The following is a 17,210-nucleotide window of genomic DNA, read 5'->3' as shown; positions in this document are numbered from 1 at the left end:
CCTGACAGAAGCCGAACGGTCCCTTCACTTAATCTGAGCAATGACAGTTAACTGATTCCAACCTGCAGCGGGAACATTTATGATTAGCAACATGTGCAGATGATGTAATGATTATCTGACTTACAGTATACTTAAAGGATAAATCACCTAAAAATAAAGATTCTGACATCATTTACATCATGTGGTTCCAAACCTGTGTGTTTTTTTTTTTTTTACTGTGGAAAATTGCAGGAGAGTTTTCAAAGAATATTCACACTGTTTTTTTAATACCACGGCCGTTCATTTTAACTGTACTGTCATGCTTCAAAAACAACTAAATGAATAAAATAAAAGCACGAAGAACTTGTAAACTAAATATAAACGGAAAAAAAGTAAATAATGACAGTTTTCCTTTTTTTCAGTCTGTTTTTTACTGTTTTGGTTTAAAAACTACCTCTCTCCTCAACGAATCCTTTAGATTTATGACCAAAAGCATGTCAGCTTTCCATCTGCCACCTGATAGCCAATCAGAAGCAAGTCAGTTTTGTCATTGTTGTTGCCAGTTTTCAATGCTCTGTCTTGTTTGGTCATTTATGACAGTCAGGTCTTTCCCATACAAACTTTTATATTACGATCAAACTTCTAAGTAAACTGAATCTGTACATTCCATAAATCTATAATCTGGAGGATGGTATAGGTGTATGTATTATTTGATTATAAGAACTTGGTATGAGTATTATTTCATAAAGGTCAAATGATTTTAATTCCAAATTTAGATTCACTCACCCGTGAAAGAAAAAAACAAGCAAACGAAAAAATGGTTGCTCAAGTGGGACTTGCTGGTTTTAAAATGAAAACTCTGACAGCATCTGCATAACTTCTTATTGTTTTAAACCTGTAGGCATTGGACATTGGACTCCAACATTGGACTCCACTGACTCCAAGTATAATTTTGTTTTTCCCAAAATGTCTCCTTTTTTGTTTCATAAATAAGGTCATTTATGTTTGGAATGATAAGGTGAGTAATAAATACAGAAAAAAGGTATCATAAAAGATGTATGATATTTTAGTAAAACCGTAATAAAGTGCATTCTGAAAAATAGTATTTCACAGACCTGTCTTTCCTATTTGATTTATTAAATCTAGATAGATACATTATTAATGATTTACTGTAACAGTCTGTGGTCTTCACGGCTCATATAGTGGGGCATCCCTTTAGAACGGCAAACATTCAGAGTTTTGTGTATCTTTCCAAACTAGCTCTGCAGAATAGCGTATGTGTGCTGGGGAACATTTTCAGACTGTGTGTGAGCTTGCGTTTGTGTGTGTGTGAGTGTGTATGGATGGATACACATAAGCTTTAGCCAAGCCACCAGCCGACCACATGAAAGCCCAGCAATGGGAGGAGGAATTTTAATGTGGCAATGGGAACAATGGTTTGTACTGGGGGAGGAAAATGACAAGGAACAGAGTCTTTCCAAGTTAAAAATGATTCATTAATGACATTACCACAGGCCCTGTATGATGCTAGCTTATACTGTAAATAGGAATACATTTAACCACTTTTTATTAGAACAGAGCTCATTGCTTTTTTTTTTCAGATCGCTCACAGTGAACTGTCTAACACTGAACACACTGGGTAACCTCGCTGGCATTCAACTCTTACAGAACCACTGCTTAGCTTAAAGTGCATTAATAGTGTCTCAGTTCAGTCTTAATTAATGCTACCGCTCAAAGCGGGAATACTCTAGAAGTCTGCGGTGGGCATACATTCAGCATTACACAATGAGACAAAACGGCAATGTCCCTCAAAAATCAAAGCGAAACCCGTAATATAAACAGAGACTTGAAAAAGGAGGACAGATCTAAAGGGGGGCGTGGCACAATCACACAAATTGTCTTCATCTGTCTGACTTGACTCTCCCCTTTAACTCACTGTCTGGAGAATACAACTCCACAAATACCTTTAGAACAAAGACAAGAGGCCTGTATATCAGAGGATAGGAGTTCACTGTAGTTTCAAGGGTCATCAGCAGGCTCTGCCTCTCTTGTAGTGGTTGTCTGGGTTAACAACTTACTGAAGGGTTCACAACATAATTTATAATAAATAAATTATAAGTAATAACATACACTGAGACGGTTTTAGCTTACCGTTTAATGCTTAAAGCACTTTTCATGGAAAAAACAACATAATTTATGTCACGCTTTCTCAAGAATAACATAGGGAAGAATCTAAGGTGCTACTGATGAGAAGTACAGAAAGTATGCAGATGAAATGTAGATGAATTTACTCTATTTACTTTTGGTATGTAGTTATTAAATATATTATGTTTATAATTATTATTTCAAACATATTTTTATATATTTATATGATCTATTTATTTTTTATTATAATTTTATTGCTACTTTTTATTTTTACTACTATTTAATTTTTTTCTGTTTACATTTTTAAATAGTTCAGCCTAATTACCTTCATTTTTGCACCATATTTCTTTATCAAATTTTGCAATGCTATTTTTCATTTGCTATTATTGCCGTTTATTTACACTGAATCTATTAGACTGAAGCATGCAGTAATATACAGTATGACGTACCTAAAAGAAACAACTTTTAAGTAGCTCTGTCTATTATTTTATGTAAGACTATTTTATAAACCAATGAGGCACATGTCCATAATCAAGGGGCCTAAGGCTCCGCAAGGCCTTGTTTAGATTATGACACTGATAAGGTCCCACATAAGGAGCAATCAGCCACCAGTGGCAGAAAACAGTGGAACGGGTAACACAGAATGTCTTGTTATCTTCTCTCTAGTCAAAACACAAACAGTGAACTGAGAGAAACAATAGAGCCCTTGCTAATTTGCAAAAACAGATTCTGTCCAAAGCTAACTCATTCAATCAGGCTTTAGTGGCAGCAGTGGCATGGCAGTACAGTGTCTGGATGGAGGTAAGTGATCCATCGGCATGTCTGTGTGTGATTGAGCAGCTGGAGCTCTTCAGATGACACAAACAGCCTAAAGCACAAAAAAAGACAAAAGAGAGAGAAAGAGAGCGAGAGAGGGAAGCTGGGCAGCGTCTGGGTCTCATTTAGTGGATAGTAATGTGATTAGCATTGTTTAGTTTTCACAGCTTCAGTCAGACCATGGGAAATACTTTTGTGTGAGAGTTTGTGTTTTGTATCTCTTCACGGCGCACCCTTTGTTTTCGGGTCAGGTTCGCTTCCTGTTGTCGGATGTGTTGAATTTATACATTTGCGCGAGGGATGTACATCGACTTCACATGCACATGAGCAGTGCGTGTTGAAAAGTGTTTACGGACGTGTGCTGTGTTTGGAAAACGGTTAATAATGCAAAGAGCACAGGGTCCGGTTTACATGTACGGCGCATCTTGACAATGATTGCGACATCTGGAAATAAATAGAGCGGAGGGCATAATAGATTCAGCTAATTCATTTTTAATAGCTCAGTGTGGTTCTTGGAAAAAAAAAAAAATTATGGCACCCTCAGTAGATGCCACTGCTACTTAGCTTTTATCCTGATCTGTAAGCTTATTCAAGTTCAGCATATTTAAAGCAAATAACACCACGCAACTTTAAAGTGATAGCTCCCTCTAAAACGAAAAGTTTACTCAGTAAAATTTAAGTAAGGGTCCTGTTGGATCTACAACAGTTTTTCCAGCATATATAAGGAGAGAATTTAACCAATTAACATTTAATTTCTACTGCTTTTATGTTACTCAGTGACAAATAAATGAAGGCACACTTGTGATATTTGGGTGAACTATCCCTCTTAAATAGGAAACTCATTGCGGGACGGCCTTAGTTACCTGGACTATTTACAAAACAATCAGACGGCTTCGTTCAAAAATATGGCTTTGTCTCACAGTGACACCCCGATTACAGATTACTCTTCAGCCATAAATGCTCGTCTCTTCCTTTGCACAACGAGAGGCATTTATAACAGTCAATTTGGGTTAATCATACAATCATTGACCTGTGTTTATGACGGCCCATTAATGGAGGGGGGGATTGGGGGTGGATGTAATTGTCAGAGGCAGCGATGCACTAGACGAACGCCTGCTTTCTATATGTATTCCTTGGCTGTAAAAGAGCCACAGGCGCCCCTTCGGCCCGCAGTTATTGGTGCAGCCCTCAGTCTGTGTGTTAGGTGCTTCTTCCTGACCTGATAAGTATTTAATAGATAAAGCCTTATCATCTGTGCTATTGTTCCTTGCTGTCTGCTTTTATAGCCCGAGCTGAACCGTAGAAAATGAGCAGTAAAGAAAACAAAATGTATGATTTCCAAAATATTTGATGCAAGAACCCACAGGTAGTGTAAATAATTTTGTGAATGATAAATATATGACTCATTTCCCACTACGCTTCCTTCTCACTTAAGAACTATGCGTATAATTATGTATTTCGCCATGAGCTGTAAATTACATCGGTCTGCCCTCTCTTTCCAATCACACAATGTTCTTGTCTCTCTGTCTTTCAATCATTATGTTTGTGTGCCCTCTAATGTTGATTTTTACTGTAAGTGGGTGCTGGTGTGGTGATGTAATGCGCCAGGTTTGGTTCTGGTTTGGTGGAGCTGCCCACTCAGTGGAGTGGAACCCCTCCTAACTTATTCTTTTATTGAGATTTCATTACAGCCATCATTGACATGAGGCTATCTCTGATGATGTCATGGAAATATGCTACACAAATTTGCGGGACAATGAGATCAAGTGGGGTTAATCGACTCCCTCTCTCTGCTTATTTTTTCACAGGCATCATTAAGGTGGGCCGCTGGAACCCCCTGCCCATCCATTACCTGACAGATGCTCCAGAGGCAACAGTTGCTGATATGTTGCTGGACGTTTATCACATGGTCACGCTACGCATCCAGCTACAGAGGTAAGAGACCACAGAGCTGTCAAAAATAAATTTGAAGAGAATCAGAAGAGAATTTTTCTGCATGTCCATAACCTATATGGTTTATATGCTTTATGGGGGTCATTTGAAATAACTAACTGATATGTAATATAAACCATATATTTATACTTTTTATAACAACACTTATTATTATTATTTCTAAATAAAATCAAATAATTATACCTTTAAATAAGCAGCCCAACCAAAAACAGATTATTATCATTAATGAATGAATAAATGAATAAAAAAACAAGCAAATAAATGAATAAATATTAGAACAGGCTATCTTGTGGTGTCACTTTGTAACACGCTTCTAATTGAAAAATGTAAAAGTGAACTACAAAGTACATTATTTAAGTTTATTGACATTATTTATTGTTTATTGTCATTTAATAATTTTTTAGTGAAATCATTTCGATTTGTAAAAATGTAATTGATAAATATTGTGTCTTTTGTCTACAAATTATGGGGAAAAGACATTGGTTATGTATATAAAAACTTAATTTATTAATAAATAAATATTGATATTTATGCTTTGTAAGACATCACAAAATAATATTAATTAATGATAAAATAATAATAATACATAACATTGTTTATTATATTAATGATTGCATCGAGAAACTACATGCAAAAGTTTCCCTTTTTTATATATTTTGCTCCATCACAAGTGATGTGATAATTAAGCGATTATTTTGCTTATGTCAATGACAGATAGTTAAGCAAGCCTCTAAAGCCCTGTGCATACATAAAAGAACAGGGTAAACTTTTTATCTGCACTTCTCAATGAGCTCTTTCATGCCCAATGATTGCAGTTTACTCTTGGATGCTGAGGAGATAAACATAGGGTCCAAATGAGAAGATTGTAGTCTTTGTGTAGTTCTGTACCATCCAGGTTTGTTTTCCTGTTTCCATGGTGATAAAATTGTTGACCCAAACTGCTGCAGGGTTTATTGATTAGGAAATGAAGATAGTTACTGTACAGTAATGGCGGGATTTGGGATTTACAGCTTTGCTAAACTGGAGGACCTTCCGTCAGAGCAGTGGAATCACGCTACAGTACGCAACGCCCTCAAAGAGCTGCTCAAAGAGATGAACCAGAGCACGCTGGCCAAAGAATGTCCGCTCTCTCAGGTACAGCTGCTACCCACTCAGATTTTTTTTTTTTCAAATACAACACACACAGACTTGACATTTAAAATGATAAGTAAAACATGTACTGCTGGTGCAACTCTTCCAAAACTAACAACATAATACTTAGCAGTGTAACATAAATGAAAATGTTGGGCCCAGTATTGCATTATGCTTGCAGATGTTCCAATCAATGGCGTCAGTGCATGGTTAATGTAGCCTAAATTGTGTTAGCGTGTTTCATTCATCAATTGTAAATTTACTCAAAAATTCCCCACATTCATGGGCCATTTCTAAAACCCAGAAATTACTTCACCATGAGAGAGTATGCGTGCGTGTGTTTCTATGTGGGTGTGCATCCACGATCTTTGCTGTGCTCATTTCCAAGTAAGCGAGCAATCTTGGAGATTTATGTATCTGTGCACGCTGTGTTTAAGTGGAACTCTGTGTGGGTGTTGATCCTCATATCAATTGTTTGCATATGTGTGTGGCTCTTCCTCTCTACTTGTGTCACTGCGGCTCGAAGCTTGTCGCGGCGTTCACTATCCGCCTTGCCTGGGTGGCTTTCCACAGTAATGTGTTTTATAGACCATTTATCATTGCAATTTTAAGATCTTGACCATGTGTGTTTATTTCTGTTATCCTCTGTCGTTATTCCCATTTTTTCCCTTTTTATTGACTTCTCTCATTTCTTTGACTTTTTCTAGAGTATGATCTCCTCGATAGTGAATAGCTCCTACTATGCTAACGTCTCAACAGCCAAGTGCCAAGAATTTGGTCGCTGGTACAAGAAGTATAAAAAAATTAAAGGTAAGGTTTTTGCTGTCTTTTTGGTTGTATTTTTACTCTGTCCAACTAATATCCAACTCAAATAAATTCTTCATCAGTTATTTGGTGCAACCTTAAATCAAGTGGGATAAAGACTAAAATGCTAACCTGAAAATTTTCACAGTAATTTGGTCAATAAAGCATAGTTATCAAACACGAGTAGGTATTACATTCGATAAAGAGCTGGTTCTATATGGCATACATGTGTGTAGTGTCAATGCAATCCAGACGTGCAACATCTGCCATGTTATCATTGACATGTGACAATAAATTGCGTCGCTCTTTCCCTGTGCCCTTAAGAGATAGTAAAGCATCCACTGAATGCACTTCAGAAGTAAGTTATCAGTCATTTTTTGAATATCATACTAAGGCATACTGCACTTTTTAAATGCTATATTGCTTTTCCTCTGCTACATAGCAGGTAACTAGGCATATTCGGATGCAGGGAATGTGTTTTTTCTAGTGTGTGGTTAGTATTCAGGGTCGTGAGCAAGTCTTGAGCTTTGTGCTATGTTTTGTACATTATCTCTCAATGACTCCTCTTACATGGGATGGGGTAACTTAAGACTCCTCGCAGCCTAATAGAAACCACTGTTCCTTCCCTAAAAATGCTGCAGGGGGTCTCCCAGTGGCAGGTTCTGCAAGGAGTCGTCCCACAGCTCCGCTGTTTAAGCCTCTTAGCAGCCAAATGCCTGTGACAATTTTCCTCCTCTCGTTGCCCCTTCAAAAAGTGAAATAATTACACAGCAGGACAGATCAAAGTGGGGCTAAACCCCAAGTGCAGTGAGAGAGCAAGCACCAACAAAGAATAAAGCGATCCTCAGCAAGCTGACAGAGTAAGTGGTGTTGAGTTACACCGAGCCTCCTCCATTAGTTCTGCTCCTTGCCTTCCAGAGCTAAACACACAGCCCGCATTGCCAGATGTGTATGCCAGTGCAGAGAGACCCCATTGGATGACTCACGTGTCAGTCGCCAAAGTTGTAAAACTTTCTATTCATGAAAGAACATTGTTGTTTTCAGTGTTTTGTCATTTACCATTTCCTTGTGTTTTTTTCAGGGGACTATTTGTGGCAAGGACGGGAGAGCTCGGAAATCAAGGGTAGGCATCTACATTCTGATGTTTATTTGGGTAAAGGACTGTCTTTGATTTGTCAACTAGAACACTAGAGAGTTTGTTCTAGTGCCTCATCCTCATCTCTATCCCTCCGCAGTTGAAAGGGACAGTCTCACTGACTTCTGTGTATTAGCCCAGCGTCCGCCCCCTCACCTTGCTGGTCTGGCGCAGCTCGGTCCGTTGAACAGTGGCGGGTCTCTGGTGAAAGGTGGCTCTGGAGAACCTCAGAATTCAGCCCAGTCTCAGCCTCCATCTCAAGGGCAGCCCCAAGCTCCATCATCTCACGGACAGCTCCATCACAGTCCTCCGCTAAGGGCTCAGGTGCCTCCTCCACCTCCGCCAGCCGCGCTGCAACCTCTTTTGGCACCCGGAGGACTCCTCTCACCCCAGCTCAGTCCACAGCTGGTGAGGCAGCAGTTAGCCATGGCTCATCTTATAAACCAGCAGCTGGCCGTCAGCCGCCTCCTGCATCAGCACCCACAGGCTCTCAACCAGCAGTTTCTCAATCACCCACCCATCCCGCGGCCTAGCAAGTCCGGTGGTCCTGGAGAGCCCGGGTCCAACCCCTCGGCTGCGGAAGTTTCCTCTGATATCTACCAGCAGGTGCGAGATGAGCTGAAAAGAGCCAGTGTCTCACAGGCAGTGTTCGCTCGAGTTGCCTTCAACCGTACACAGGTACAGTACAGATAGCACGGTGGAGCATATATTATTCACTGAATTGTTCAAAGCCACAAAGAAAAACTTTGGTTTTAGAAAGGAGTAAGACGCTACACCATGTGTAGTAGCATAAAGAACCTCTTCAGAACATCGGGCATGGCAGTGTAATTAATATTAATTATTTGCAATGATATTTGTAAATGTAATTATATGTAACACTGTGAATATTTCAATTACTTTAATTTCTAATTTGAATTTAAATGCTGGCAAAAATACAACATAATAATAATAATAATAATAATAATAATAATAATAATAATAATGTAGAAACAAATGATTTAAACATGCATAATAATAATAATATGAAAATAATTTTAATGGAATTGAAATGTCATAGATTAAAATTTTCTATAAATGTTTCACATTTATTTTGAAACTGTAATACCATTTAAAATTCTCATATAACAGAAGCAGTGACAGATTTTACTTATATCTTACTATACTTAGATTTTACTTTACTTATATAAAAAAAATGTTCTTACCATTTGTTGTTCAGTTAATGCAGCTTGATGCAAGCTTGCTTTTTTTAGTTTTTAGAACCTATTGTTATAATCATTTTAATCAAGTTAAGTTTTATAATGAAAAGTATATTGAATTTTAGAATGTTAATGTTAGAATGAAGGTTGACAAGCCCTAGTAACTATCCCAAGCACATACTAAATATACAAATCTGAAATTAACAAGTTTAAAATGGCACTGGACTACACAAAAGAGAATAATGAAGGTATCAATGCCGCTCGGTCAGAGGTTTCATGTCTGTAAATCGCTTTAAGGATGTCAGTGGGATTCTCTCATACACCCTCTCTGCAGCAAACACACCTGGTGAATTCCCAGAGCCTCTAAATTATGTCCAATTACATCCAACATAGTGCACAGTCAGTTAAAGAGTGGGTGGAGACTTACATGGTACAGGTGAAGTAACAGGATAGATGTGCTGCAAGAAAATGAGCCTTCCACAAATCGCTTCCTCTGTGCTTACGTGTGTGTTTATGTGTATGCACCAGGGCCTGTTATCAGAGATCTTGCGAAAAGAGGAGGACCCACGCTCAGCCTCTCAATCCTTGCTAGTAAACCTCAAAGCCATGCAGAACTTCCTAAACTTACCTGAGAGCGAGAGGGACCGAATTTACCAGGAAGAGCGGGAGCGCAGCATGAACCCTCCTGTGAGTCTGCCCCCAAGCACAAACCCCAACCCTGGTGGCGCCCGCCTTTCTCAGGTACCCTACTTTCCCACCCTTGACTAGATTCAGCCCCCTACACAAACTCTTTTTGTGTTTGTATGTCTGACCGGGTGTAGAAATACCTGAAAGCTTGTGTTGTGTCTAATTCTGAATTGTTTATCTGTAGGCCTATGAGATTGCTTTTGTTTCTGTCTGCATTCATGTGATCTGTTTACTTGTTTTGTTTGGCTTACACTTTGTTGTTTTCTTTGGATCAGGCTATTGTAAAGCTTAAAAAAATACATGAAATTTTATATTAAAGTCTATTAAAGGCTGGAATACACCGTATGACTTTTAAAAAACTAGATATTCTAAATTTTCCAACTATGAAATAAGTACATACACTAAATAACTGAATGTCAAACACTACCAGACGTTCAAGACTCACACAGACAAGAGATGCATGACAAATGAAAGCAATGCATAAAATCTAAAATTGCCATTAGCATCGATTCCTCTTGAGATTATCTGAAAATATCTGGTTAAAAGTCATGTAGTGCAATCCAACCTAAAGCCAGTCAATCTTTAGCTCCTATGACATCTTTAGCTAAAACTCACAGCGTTAAGCTATTATTCTTGTATGATGATCTCTTTGTATATATATATATATATATATATATATATATATATATATATATATATATATATATTATTATTATTATTATTATATATATTATATATTATTAATATATATAATATTTGTACATATTTTCACTGACAACAATACGGATTACTTACTAACACAATCAAACTGACTTTCAAGACAGTGCCCTCTAAGGGTCAGTGCTAAAATATGACTGCTATCTGTCTTATTTCTAACATCACACCATATCCCCCAATGCAGAAAGTGTGGGAGCGCAGCATCGATGAACAGTTAACCCCTGACGCGTGGGCATCTATTTGGAAGAATAAAACCAAAATAACAAACTCGGTGAGGATCACATCAACACATCAACACAACTTCATTTCCTCATAGAGTGTACCTCATCCGAGACCTCCAAGATCTGTAGTGATCAACTGTAGGCAAAACACTTTTCCCATTTTGCAAATAAAAGCCAAGCTACAACAAAAGGTCAAATTTCTAATGTTTATATTGAAGATTTACAACCATTTAAATGTTTGAGATTATATGGTGCGCACCCATTAAAACATCAGGTCCACAAGTTCTTGCTCCTCATTCTCTAAAATGACAAAAGCAGAAAAGCATGGCTCTGGTCTTGTCATGGCATGTTTATATTAAATGACCTGGAACCTGGTGCGTGGACTTTCTGAATATGAATACGACTGCTTTCAAACTCAAGACCATTGTGAATGAACCCATGTAGATAATAAAAATCTTTCTGATATGAGAACAAAGTTCTCATTCTTTGGTTGTAGGGAATGTGGTTGTGTATTATCATTACTATTATGTCTGTATATGTTTATCTCACAATCGTTTTTACTGGGGAATGTGAGATTACTTGCCTGTGCTTGCAGGGCAACTTCAAACATTGAATAAGAAAACACACCACTGTAAAATCAATACACCATACTTCAAACGCATACTACAAAGAGTTTACTAACATGATACTTTAATGATTTATCTGCTAAAATCTCAACACATTGCAGGTACAAACAAGGGTCTAAAATGTCATCCATGAATGTTATATCATGTTGTACTCTCTCTAGCAATTATGAATATTTATCTAACCAAAATGTCTTTGTTGCTTTTACCTTTGACTGCTGGACCCACACAGTCCAAAACTTCTGGTCCGAACCCTGACCTTCCTCTGAAACTTGAGCCGCTGGTTAACATCACTTCAGCCATTTATGACGAAATCCAGCAGGAGATGAAACGGGCAAAAGTGTCTCAGGCCCTTTTCGCTAAGGTGGCAGCCAATAAGAGCCAAGTAAGAACTGATTTTTTTTCATTAGAGTTAATAATCCGAACATGTTTCCATTCTTTTACATTACATGAAGCCAAAACTAAACTACAAACATTTTTTTACTAGTCTAATCTATGCATACTATTTTACACTGAAAATACACAGAAAAAAACGAATAATTGCGTCTTCTAAATCTTGCATTTTATTTTAGTGTACAGGAAAATTTTAACAACTCCGCATTTTCATATGACAATTGTTAATAATAAATTTAAGAGAAACGTACATGTGTGGTTTTTCCAGGTTCTCAGCTTAAATGTTTTTTTTTTTTTTTTTTTTTTTATTGTAAACAAATTAAATACAAATAAATAATTGATAAATAATAATAAAAAAAATAGGTGCCAAAAATATTAAGGGATGCAATACCAATACCAATGCAATATATTTAAACATATTGGTGATTTATTTTATGTTTGAAAGATGTTAAAATTACACTTAGCTTACATATTCTTTCCTCGGTCTGTGTAGGGGAAGTAATGGTGTCCGTATGTACAGACTGTTATATCTGATTATGGCGCGTCTCTACAGTAGATAAACAAAAACATCAACATCAACAGATAGCCTGATAAATCCCTTCCATTTATTCATCTCTTACCATTCCAGATCCTGCCAAAGGAATTCACTCTCTTTCAGTTCTTTTGTCAATCTCTCCCATCCCATGAGTCATGGCTTATGTTGTGATACATACGTGCATCCAGTGATCCATAGATTGATCTGATTTCTTTCCTCATACCTTTTACACTTACACTTTTTCCCAGACAACTATATAAAGAATGCATAATATTGTGACTAAAAGTATACATCACTGAAGTGTAATAGTCAAAGATTTGAGTCTTTAATAAACTCTTAAATATTTTCTAACTGAAGTAAACAGCCAATGTAGCAGTTATAACTACTTTTTAATATTTTTATTAGCATATTCGTAAGTTATCTTAAATTAAAACTTGACAAATGCTAAATGGGCAAATAAAAAATGTCTTGCTATCTATCTGTGTGTGTGTGATATAATAATAACATAAAAATAATAATAAAAGTAACAATAATACATTTTGCCATCCTTTTCTTTTTCAATAAGATAAACCTTTTCTTTTCTTTTCTTTTCTTTTCTTTTGGATGGCATGGCAAAATTTCCCAAATCATTTGCCATTGACAGATATAAGCAGAGTTAATTTTGGACCCCCGCCACACTGTGTTATTGCAAAGGACAGCAACAAATCCCATTCTTTAACATAAACCGGAAAATCATGGCATTCATTTCAGAGTGTTGATAAAGATTTTTTTTTAAAAGCTTTTGGACCATTTGTTTGTCTCTGTCTCATTTAGATAAAAGAGGTCTAATTGATTTAGTCAAATATGATCTGACTCCCAGCTGCGCCTAATTCTTACCATGTAATAGCCTGAGAGAGATTCAGTCTCTGCTGCTTGCTTTACTGAGGAGCTCTGAGTTATTGCGGCATGGCTTGCGAGTGCGGCCACCTCATCTAGAGGCATGTGTTAGGGGCGTCTTCGCATGTTTGCGTGTATGAGATGTGTCAGCAAAGTGCTGCTCTGCTGGTGTGTGTATATATGAATGTATGTGTGTGTGTGTGTGAGTGTGTGACAGATGTGGTTAGGTCTCACAGGTCTGGGGTCGGGTGGGGGGGTCACGGCTGAACGCGCCCATCTGCTGCAGCTGGCCAGGAGGAGCTGAGGGAGAAGGAAAGAGAGAGAGAGATGCTCAGGTCATTAACAATGTGTGCTGGAAGTGGTTGGCTGCACACAACAGCTGGTGTCAAAGACTGGCCCAGTCTAGCAGAGATAATCAAATCTTCCTAATCTCCACCATTTCACTCTCTCTTTCACACACTCTCCGCTCTCTCGGTGCACTTGTGATGCTTGGTGCTGCTAGCTGTTTACTGTAAAGTAAACTTTATAGTCGTAAAATAAACCTATTCAAAGAGCGAGTCCCATTCTGCCGATCATTTCCTTACCTTTTTATAATGTACCGTTAAAGTGACATAAATGCCCCAAAAAGAGAAGTCAGACTCTGTAGTGGTGCTTTAGCGGGTAATCCACTAAGAAGCCAAGACTCATGTTATTATTTACTGATATTGTTGGAAAAATCGAAAATCATCCAACTCTCATCCATTTTACAAGGGATGGCTGTGTGAGCTGCTTCGCTGGAAAGAGAGTCCCAGCCCGGAGAACAGGACTCTATGGGAGAACCTGTGTACCATCCGGAGGTTTTTGAGCCTTCCACAAACAGACAGGGATCTGGTGTATGAGGAGGAGTCCCGCCATCACCACAGTGAACGGCTGCACACTGTACTGCATTTGCCCACTGACCCTCAGGTGAGTTTATGAAACATCATGAATACAAATATGTGTGGCAAAAGAAAGCTATTAAATGTGATGTTTGCAGGGCTGTAATATAATGAGAAATTCTAAACAAAGTGTAAAGAAGGATTTGCACAGAGTTTATTGGAACAATCTGTATGAGTTTCTTCTGTTGAATACAAAGTAAAAAAAGCCAATAGCTACCATCAACTGGTCACCAACTTTCTTCAAAATACATTCTCTTGTATTCAACAGAAGAAAAAACATGTTTGGAACAAGTGGAAGGTGAGTAAATGATGAGAGAAGTTTTATTTTGGGTGAACTATTCCTTTAAAGACACAGCATCAAAAAATGCCCTGAAAAATAAAAGAAGGTCGACCCTGATCAAGAATGGTCCAGTAAATGGTCCAGTTTTATTTTATTTTATTTTATTTTATTTTATTTTACTTTATTTATTTATTTATTTATTTTTATTTCTGCTTTGTCCATTAAAAACAATTTGTTGAATTCTGAGAGTTAAAGTGTTTTGTAAAAGAAACCCTGATTAACGTTAAAAGTAAAAATTTATAATTTGACTGCTGAGTGTATTTGAAGGAAAGAGGAAAGAGAAAAAAATTGTTCTGCGTAAATATTTTAAGCATAGTTCTCTTTAGATCATATAAATGCGTTCATTGTGTACACTTCTTTGAGGCTTTAGTTTTAATATCGGCATCATTTATGCAGCATTCCTGCCAACATCTAATAACCCAGCACACCACAACCTCTTTAATGACACACACACACACACACACACACACACAGAATTCCAAATAACACGCTACTGATTAAATGGACTTTCCCCTATGCCAGCCAGGGTCATTATAGTAAAGACTGTGGACAAACACTTTTCCAGTATTACCATAGACGTGCATTCATACACAGTACACACACACATCTACACACTAATACAGATATGTAAATACATTCACACACAAACGGCATTCACATAAATCTACAAACACTTGGATCAATGCTTTCCACCTTCTTTTAGCCTACTCTTCTTTCTCACCCTGCCAGTAAAGCATTGCAGTTTAATTCACTCACAATGATTGCTGTTTATTAACATTTATTAACTTAAGCTGAGCAGCAGTATTAAGATTAAGTACTAACAAATGGAGACAGAGTGGCTCTCTGTTACTGTCTTAACCCATTACATCTCTTTCTCTCTTGCTTGCTTTCTCTTTTATGTCAGTGGAATAAACAGTCTGTTGGCGAGCATGTGTGTGTGTGTGTGTGTGTAAATATACTCATTTATGTGTTTTGGGCGCAGAAGGAAATGCCCCATTAGGACACACCCTGACAGACAGTGCCACCACAGCCCTGATATTAATAATTACGGGAAGAGAACACACACACACACAGACACACATATATGCACATACACACACAGGCGCAATGACTCAAGAGACATCACTACAGTTAGTCTCTTTAGTAACTCTACACTGGCTTTGACCATGAACTCTTGCACAACATTAATCATAAAAACACATGTTTAGGATAGTCAGTGCATTTACTAAAGCAAAATGTTGATAAAAGTAAAATTAAGTACAAATAACATTTATTTGTATTATGTATATAGCATCAATGGCACATATTATGTTTTTATATATATTGTTATATTTAATTGAAACAAAAGTATTTAATATTAAAATATTATATTATAATATATCTAACTTTTCTTTTTAAATGTATGTATAGTTTTTATGTGATGTAATATTTTGATGCTTTTTGAGACTTATTGACTGAATATATATGTATATTTTATTCTATTTATACAGCATGATTCTGTTCATATAACACTGAGCACATATATGCATATATTATTGTATTTATTAGTTATGATATTAAAATAATATAAACAATTTTAAATATAGCAAATATTATATTATAATAAAAATACAAATATATTACAATAATACAAATAGCATATTAAATAACATGTCTAATAATAAACAAAATAATAAAAAAATACAATAAAATAATAAAAATACATAAATGCCCTACATGAGCATGTATGTGGCTGTTTTTTAATTTGTGTCCTTGGTACTTTTTTTTTTTTTTTTTGGAGTAGTAATGCGGGACCCTCCTTAAATCAAAATACCCAGCAGCCCCCTCGGCTCCAGCCTGCCTGCCACCACAGCACATGTGTCCCAGCTGTTTATGCAGACATGAGCATGTTAATTAATGAACACATGCAGCACATACATGTATGCAGTTTTATTAAAGCCAATACCAACTCAGTGTGACCATCAGATTTTAACAATGTTTTATTCAACCCTTATAAGATCATCAACTGTGACTCCAAAAAGCAATCTTGTAACTTTGATAAATCATTTCACCGCTTTGTGTAATTTTTTTGTCTTTTTTTAAAAAAAAAAATAGTTTTAACCACTCCATGACATGTCCAAGTGAGTCCCTGGGTGCTCGCTCCACCTTAGGGATACACTCACACTAACGCACTCTAGATGACTGACCCTGTCCCATGTCGTCTTTGCACAGTTTCTGCAATGCGTGTGTATGGTCTTAAGTGCCTCCCTTTGCTCATTTGGCAAGACATTTCTTATGAATAATTTCTCCTTTGTTTTTGCTAAATTGGATGCTGCAGTGTGCACTGGAGTGCCCTTTAGACCCTGCCATGTGGATTGGGACCCCGATTGAGTGCTGGGGTAAAAGGAGTACAATAATTGTAAGCAAAAGTTTACAAATATAAAAACTAAATTCACAATTGTGCAATATAAAGTTGCACAGTTAGATGTCACATTTACTAAAAATGACAATTTTGGGATAAAATTTAATTAAATTTTTTTTCTGAGGCAATAACAGGCTTCCTTACTAGGAATAGTGACTAATGCGTGGGTACATTTCTTTTAATTTTGTGGATTGCCTAAACTATGCATTCTGAAACAAATATGAAGACACACACACACACACACACACACACACACACACATGACTCACCCATTCCTGAGGTATTGCACTGTGGCAAAGAAAAATTATGATGCACATGATAATTGGAGAAGGTGAAGTCAT

The 17,210-nt window shown here is 37.0% G+C and overlaps 1 protein-coding gene across 5 annotated transcripts in view; it reads left to right on the top strand.

The window, feature by feature from the left end:
- The window catches only part of satb2 (SATB homeobox 2), a 41,559-nt gene that overhangs the window by 17,589 nt on the left and 6,760 nt on the right, over positions 1–17,210 (top strand). For 3 of the 5 annotated variants that reach the window (XM_043249428.1, XM_043249429.1, XM_043249425.1), the window contains 10 exons: positions 4,749–4,875; positions 5,904–6,027; positions 6,732–6,834; positions 7,910–7,951; positions 8,064–8,641; positions 9,688–9,900; positions 10,748–10,834; positions 11,640–11,792; positions 13,962–14,156; positions 14,397–14,426. In XM_043249428.1, the coding sequence (XP_043105363.1) occupies positions 4,749–4,875; positions 5,904–6,027; positions 6,732–6,834; positions 7,910–7,951; positions 8,064–8,641; positions 9,688–9,900; positions 10,748–10,834; positions 11,640–11,792; positions 13,962–14,156; positions 14,397–14,426 (1,652 nt within the window). The remainder of the gene's footprint in view (positions 1–4,748; positions 4,876–5,903; positions 6,028–6,731; positions 6,835–7,909; positions 7,952–8,063; positions 8,642–9,687; positions 9,901–10,747; positions 10,835–11,639; positions 11,793–13,961; positions 14,157–14,396; positions 14,427–17,210) is intronic. The other 2 variants (XM_043249426.1, XM_043249427.1) reach the window with 1 other exon arrangement.

The sequence above is a fragment of the Puntigrus tetrazona genome, chromosome 9, assembly GCF_018831695.1.
Source record: "Puntigrus tetrazona isolate hp1 chromosome 9, ASM1883169v1, whole genome shotgun sequence".
In the NCBI taxonomy this organism is placed as follows: Eukaryota; Metazoa; Chordata; class Actinopteri; order Cypriniformes; family Cyprinidae; genus Puntigrus; species Puntigrus tetrazona.
Note: the sequence above shows the minus strand (reverse complement) of the source record. Positions and strands in the feature narration are given on the sequence as shown.